This window comes from Arachis duranensis, chromosome 9 (genome assembly GCF_000817695.3).
Source record: "Arachis duranensis cultivar V14167 chromosome 9, aradu.V14167.gnm2.J7QH, whole genome shotgun sequence".
NCBI lineage: Eukaryota > Viridiplantae > Streptophyta > Magnoliopsida > Fabales > Fabaceae > Arachis > Arachis duranensis.
The window spans coordinates 21,287,613-21,295,360 of NC_029780.3; the positions used below are offsets into that span (position 1 = coordinate 21,287,613).

A 7,748-nucleotide genomic window follows, 5' to 3' on the forward strand; every position below is an offset into this window, starting at 1 on the left:
AAAATTAAGTTACAAAAAGATAGTAAAGCATGGCCACCTGGTGTTCGTGGACCCAAGGATCTGGAACAGCGTAACAAATCAAAATTTCCATACTTTATTTTGTTAATTATTTCAATGATGGTTCTTGAAAGTTCTTCCACGTTAATCAGAGTCCTAAGATGTCACCATCACAATTGCACAGAATTTGTATGGGAAGAAAAAAAGAAAAGAAAAAAAAGCAGAATCATAATCATAAATACACATCACAAACAAAAATTCAGCATTAGAATAAGGATCCCTTCATAGTCTCAAGTTGAAAATCATAATACGGTTAATACCTATATCTATACTGTTAAAATCATGAACACAAGAAAGGACCACTGGACCACATTCATGATTTGTCATCAGTAATAAAGGCATAGATGCACTCATTTAGAAACTTTGATTCTCATAGAAAAGTTTATAGGCTGTCGAGAAGTCTAGGGCCATCCTTAAAATAATCGAAGCTTGCTTCAATCACGCTTTAAACTGCCATTCTCTTCGGCACATGGGACAATGAGCTTGTGATGTCTGAGAATTCACCCATTTTAGAATACAGTGCAAATGAAATGCATGATTGCATGCTCCCCACACTGCAAGAAATTGGACAGAGAACATTTTTAAGCTTCTTACAGATACATAAGCATTTATATTTACATAATCCTGCAATTTTCATCACTCAGACAATTAACCAATACAAATCTAGTCCCACATGAAAACAGATTTTGTCCAGAAATTAATGCGACATATTTTGTCCAACACATACATAAAAATCTAAATTCAACAGAAACTGTCTCGCTATATATGTAAGCAATAACAACAGAGCTTCACAATCATTCAAGACATTTGATCAAGGAAACATCAAAATTTGATATACTCATTATACATGTGGAACTACAAATGGTATCCTAATTTGTAAGCGACCTGCACTACAGAGAATTAAAAACTACTGAAAAATAATAGTCTCAATGATTCGTGAAAGAGAGAGGTATTCGGATCCCTGTACATGCAACAACCCAAGATTACAAGGATAAATCAGCAAAGGAGTGGTTCATATATTAGTAACTGCTGGAAATATGATTTCTGAAGCTTGCTTAGGATCCCACATTAGGATCACTACTATTCACAAAAATTCCTATAGTTAACAGAAATCACAAGCAAATGCTACACGCTGGACCATGATACTGCTTGAGTAGCAAGGAAGTCCCATAAGTGAAAGATAATTCAGAAATTTAACTAGGACCATTCAGCACAAACATTATAACAAGAAGGGTGAGAATAGGACAGACCATGACATCAGCAGCTGAGTGGCCCGGGAAAACAGTTAGAAAGCATAGGAGGGATTTATTTTGAATAAAGGAGGAAGTCAGTTAGCTGGTTGTTTTCATTTGTAACAGCAACTAAGAGGTGTTTGGTTTGCGTTTTCATTTTTAGTGTTTTCTGTTTTCCAATTTTTGTAAAGGAAAAACAGAAAACAGTAAAAACAATAAAATCTTGTTTTCTATTTTTTCTTCACAAAATTCTGAAAATAGAAAACTGAAATGACAATACAAACCAAACGCACCCCAAGAGTCTCGAGGCTCTAGAATTCGTCAGAGGAATGAAGGAGAGTAATCCCCTTTTGTATCTTCTAGGGTTCTTGACACATTGTCATGGCACCCCAATCCAATACACATTCCTTTTTGCATTTACATGTGGAATTGATACCAGTTCTAAAAGAAATCCACCAGACTATATTGTCAGTAGCTTACTCAGTGGGCAGTCGTCGCCAGGAAGTTTACAGTCAGGACAGCATCCATCAAAGGCCATCCTACAAATGCCACACGTTTCATCTTGAGCATCCCAAGTCCAGGAAGCAACTGCATGCCATCTATATTTCACAAAAAGAGATTAAAACAATGAGGACATTTAGCACTTAGGGTTTGCTTGATTTAGAAGGAATAGAAAGAATAACAGAGGCTGAGAACATGGCAAAAAAGATTTTACATTCGCTTGGTACAACATGAATTTCAACGTATTGAAACTTGAAAGTGAAACTCAACTCAATTTCAAACCAGATCTATGATTTTCTTTCCCTCCATAGTGTTTGGCTGTTGTCATGAAATAAGTTTCACCAAATTTTTGTATTCATAACTAACAGCAGCAACTAAAATTTAAAACCTTTCCATTCCACTTATTTCATACCCCTCCTCTCTATTTTCAACTTTTATTTTTCTTTTTCTTTCTGCCAAGAAATTGAAAATGCAGTTTCAACTCATCCTTAAAGCAAAAACATTAGACTTGGTTTATCCTCTCACAACATGAATTAAGTTGAACCCCAAGAAAAAAGGGTCAAGAATAAAAACAAAAATCATAGCATTCATGTCTAACTTCATTTGCAAGCCAAATCCAAATATTCCACCTTTTCTAACAAGCATAACACCTCAATTATTTACGAGATATGACAATCAAACTGCCATAAAAGTCTAAGCCTAGGAAATACTTAAAAGACAAACTGAAGTTAACAACAATTCGTCACTGTATAAAGTAATATTCAAGGTAAGAAAAAGAGAACATACTCTTTTCAGAAGATCAAGAAACACCCAGACAGAAACCTGTGTCAAGGAAAGCAGCTATTCTTTTCTGGAAATTCCCAAAACTAGATATGTTGACAAGAAATAGGCTCAATCTAGAAACACACAACACCATGAAGAAAAGACACAGACACTTCAAATGCAAAAGGGATTAAAACAAATTAAAAGATGAAGAATAGAAAATGGGAAACCATGAACCAAGTGACAAGAAGTACGGGATCTTGAGAAGGATACGTAATATCTTGACTTTCATCTTTGTCCCCTGCAAAGGCAAGTAGAAGACAAGGGTGCAGCTTTACAGGTTAGTTGAAATGGGAAGTTGAGAAGGATTTGAAATCTGAGAGGTTAAACAGCTCCTCAATAAAAATTCACATCCTTAATTTTAGGTGTGATGGAATATTTTTTGAGATTTTGAGTTCAACTAGGAACCAAACTATTTTTCCGCCAATATCAGCCGGTTTTTTTTTTTTTAAATGATCATTTTACCCTAAATTTTATACCTTAAATCCTAACCATAAACCCTAAACTCACCAAAAAATGAGAGTTAAAAAAGTAATTTTACAATAAAGAAAAGTTAGTTAACATTGACCAATTAAAAATTGGTTCCTTATATTTATTATTTCATAAAACTGGAGGCGACAGACATAGCATAAGCACACATTACATATAATGTACAAATTTAACAAGAGTGACATTGCAAGAGATTATATTCTAAGATGACGTCTAATCGCAATACAACAACAACAATAACAAAGCCCTAATCCACTAGGCATAGGTTCCTACGTGGATCAAATGGAGCCATACTGCCCTGTCATTCGAATAGAATAGTACTTGGTAATTACAACTTGTTTAAGAAATGAAAGTAACCAAAACTCTGGTCCAGCCACGAACTTACTTGGAATTCTAAATTCAATAACCTAACCTATTGACTATTGTAGCTCAAATCAGGAATAAGGAAATTATAAACCGTTAGAATGCCAGCAAATTAAAATTATATCATATCTATTTTCTTTTAAACAATTTGATCACACCTCAGAATTCAAATCTAGTTTTGAAAAACCTAAATTCCTAAATCAACTAATTACGTAAATTAAGTAGAGAAAAAAAGAAAAGAACTCACTAGTGGCTACAGAAACAGAAGCAGCGGGCAGAAGAGGACAGCCGCGAGCATTGGCAATTGTGACAATGAGACGATCGACGAGGGTAGCAAGGGTAAGCCCTTTTTTTTGGTGACTTATTTTTTTTTGGGAACTAAGGCGCATAGTTATCAGAACCGAACCGATAATTGACCCGGTCATACAACTGGGTAACTGGTTCAACCGGTGGGTCGCTACTCGCTAATTCACTCACTTGACCGGTTATAATTAAATAAAAATATAAAATTATAAAAAATAAAATTAAAATCAAAAGTTAAAACTTAAAATGTATGTCTTCATAAATATATTAATAACAATCAAATATGAATTCTTAGACATAACAAATGAGCAAAAAAAAAATAATAAACTAGTCAATAGTACAAAATACTTTCTCAATTTAAAGAACAAGAAAAAACAAAAGATAACACAATTAGTAAATCAAATTCAAGAGGTGATCTGAAAGTCAACATCTATATCTTCATAAAACAAATTTGAAGTTTGACCAACATTTCCTTCATTTTGATTTGCATCTATATCTACAATTTTGTATCTTTCACAAATCAATGGCAAAATAATTCATAATAATACAAACAGAAAGTATGGGACAACAATTTAACTGAACAATTGCAGAGAACATGAACCTCATTTTCAACAATAAATTCAACTATAATAATTTTTAGCAACAAAAGATTTATTTACAACAACAAAAAATTTAGATAAGTGATTATTTCGGCAAGACAACAATAGATTCAATCTTCAAGCATAAAATGGAAATGTAAAAGAACTAAGAAATAAAAGAACTAACAATTGATCAAAAAGTAACTAGTACAATTTAAAAGGAAACAAGGTCAAAACTAGTGAAAATGCTATAATTGCCAAGGTTGCGAGAACCGGACCGGTCATCAAACCGGTCAAGTGACTGGTTCAATGGTTTAATGGTTCAACTGGGGTTGAACCATGGTTGAACCGTGGTTGAACCGGTTTAATTAATAAACTTTTGTTTGATAAGGATGTTAGAATTTTATGCACTTGCATATATAAAGTTTGCAGCCAAAATAAAAGTGATATGTCTATAAATTTGGATCCAACAAGAAGAAGTAGCCAAAGTAAACAAACACCCAAAATAATCACAATGAAACTTTTCTGCAGCAAGCATCATTAACCCTTAAAATTAAAAATGACAAATTTCTCATTCTAACACAAGCATAGTAAGCTATGTTCTTTAACTGTGATTGCAATGCAACAACAAACCATTATGTCCCAATGTCATACACAACATCAAGGTAATACATTTAAAAAGAATAAATAAATAAACAAAAGGAGTTCAGCTCAAAACATGAGTAAGCCCTTCAAATAATCAAAAGTTTATTTGGTCCTTCGAATATGCATTTGACATCAAATTGATCATCAATTTATATATTACTAAATTGGTCAAATTAGTCCCAAAGATATATGAGACATCTAATTGTCTCTTCACTATCAATCTGTTACATTTCTCCATAAAATTAGACCTCAAAAACATAAAATTGGTCCTTGATGAACAAAAATTTGATTATTAAAGGACCATTTTGATGCCGTTGACACAAATGAGCATCAATGTGTTGCTGCACGTACCTGAACTATTCTAGGCCTACATGAAATATAAGGATTTAAAATAACAGAATAAAAAGCAGCAGAAGCTAAACTTTGAACAGAAAGTGAATTTTAATTCAATTCTCTAGCAATATCTTGGATACATCATATGCATTGTTGGCTCTGTATAAGAAAAGAAAGATCTGAGAAAATATTTTCCTTGGAATTATATCAATTCATACAGCATTTAAAATCCAGAATTATATTCAGCAAAAGTCAATGTAGCATTCAAAATCCAGAGACCCAAAATTGTATCAATTCTATATAGCATTCAAAATCCAGAATCCAAAATTGAACTTATATCAAATTTATATTAAGCAAATTCAGAATTACAGAATGATTAATTCATATAATTAACAAAATAGAAAAAAAAAACTGAAAAGCAGAAGAACTCTGCATCAAGCCATCAATTCATATAGTTAATTAACAAAATAAAAACATTAATTCAAAAACCCAAGAACTCACCGTGGCAGAGAGCAAGAAGGCCTGAGTTCCAGGACGACCAGAACGACGACGCCGACGACGAGGGCGACCAGACGACGCTGACGACCAGGGCGACCAGACGACACCGACGCCAGAAGCTTCAGAGTTCAGACGACAGATGACGACACCGCTGACAGCAGCTTCGATCCGCGACCGGGAGTTCCTTCTGCCGGCGTCGATTGTGGAGCTTGTTGCCGGGTTAGGGTTCGAAAATGGAAGAGGAAATTAATGGGTTAGGTGGGTCACTGGGTGGGTCACTAGTACAGTAAGGGTTTTTTTTTTCTTGGCGTCAAAACGACGCCATGGATAATGAAAACCGAGATTTGAAAAACAGGGCTGGTTCACCCGATTTACCGGTTAATTGTCAGTTTGATCAGTTTTTTTATCGTTTTTTCGAACGGTTTTAAAAGTCATCCGGACTGATTAGATGATCGGTTTCCGGTTAATCCAGTCAAATTGATCGGTCCAGTCTAGTTTTCAGAACCGTTATTCAGCAAGCAACAAAATCAAAGTGCGGTGATGCAGCCATTATTATCAAAACCAGATCGGACTGACCGGTTTAACCGAAAAATCAGTAAACTGAATTCTATATTGATTCGGTCCGATCATTGGACTGCACAAGATAAGGAATCGGTCAAATCCGAAGTGAACCGATGCGAACCGGTCAAACACAGTAAAGACCAATCCGACTGAACCTTTTCAATTTTAAAATTTCATCAAATGAACACAAGATAAAGAACCGGTCAAATCCAAAGTGAACCGATGCGAACCGGTCAAACTCAATAAAAACCGGTCTGACTGAACCTTTTCAATTTTAAAATTTCATCAAATGAAACAGTCAGGTTCGAACCCCCTCCCTTGAAAAAATATACAATAGCCACAACCACTAGGCTAACTTGCATATTACTTATAAATATGCAAATTAAAATACATATTGATATCTTTAGCAAATAATTTACTTTTATTTAATTTATTTTAATTTTAATTATAAGCTTACTCATTCTTAAATTAATTATATTTTATTTAACAGTAATTATAAAATCACTTATTATTTTCTTTTCATAATTATATAATATCTATTAATATTATTTTTCAATAAATACTTGTAGTATATAATAGTATAATAGATATAAACTAATTAATAAATTATTAAAATTCAAAAATAAGTGTTATTTTAATATAAAAATAAAATATTTATGATAGAGTAAAATTAACAAAATACTTATTGTTTCTGTTCCATATTATTTAGAATAGCTAGATATTTTTAAAATATTAGTAAAAATATGTATTTTAAAATTTTAATTCTAAATTTTTTATTATATTTTACTTTTTATTTACATAAGACTGGGTCAATCGGTTCAACCAGTGACCCACCGTTTAAACCAATAACCCAGTGACCCAGTAACCTGATCGGTTCGATCACCAGTTCAGTTCTGATAACTATGGATGCAGAAAAAATTGAAATAGAAAGAACAGGGAGAACTCACCAAATCATGTTGCCCGAAGGAAGCTGACGGCGAAGGAGAAGCTGATGGCGAGGGAGAAGCTGATGGCCAGGCTCGAAATAAGAAGACGACAACGAATACCAGCCCACCGGGATCTGTTGCCTCTGTTACTGGCGACGAAGAGCGTAGAGAAGGGAGAGATCGAGACCAGCTGCGAGACAGAGACCGTGAGAAGCAAGAAGACAATGACGACCACCACCACCCGAAGGACCAGATGCGGTTTCGTCTGCTTCTGCCGCCGGGGAAGGGAGTGCAGGGAAGGGAGGGCTTGAGCTGAAGAGAGCTTGACAGACCGGAGACGAGAGGTGAGAGACCGGAGATGAGACGAGCTGACGAGAGCTTAAGCTCGTGGGAGAGAGTGACGAAAAACTGAGAAAGAAACGAGAGAAGCAATAGCATTG

The 7,748-nt window shown here is 34.5% G+C and overlaps 1 protein-coding gene across 1 annotated transcript; it reads right to left on the reverse strand.

Moving 5' to 3' along the window:
• Nucleotides 1-232: 232 nt before the first annotated feature.
• On the reverse strand, nt 233-2,186 carry LOC107465084 (anaphase-promoting complex subunit 11). Its single transcript, XM_052254222.1, has 3 exons — nt 2,179-2,186; nt 1,770-1,888; nt 233-611 (listed from the first exon to the last, which is right to left on the reverse strand). The coding sequence occupies exons 1-3, from the start codon at nt 2,184-2,186 to the stop codon at nt 496-498; spliced, it is 243 nt and encodes an 80-aa protein (XP_052110182.1). The 3' UTR covers nt 233-495.
• Between the last annotated feature and the right edge of the window lie 5,562 nt (nt 2,187-7,748).

What these genes read in the sequence shown, in the direction of transcription:
- LOC107465084 (XM_052254222.1), bottom strand. An exon ending in TGGCGACGACTGCCCACTGA is followed by an intron (nt 612 to 1,769) that starts GTAAGCTACTGA and finishes AATTTCTTGCAG; the next exon opens with TGTGGGGAGCATGCAATCAT.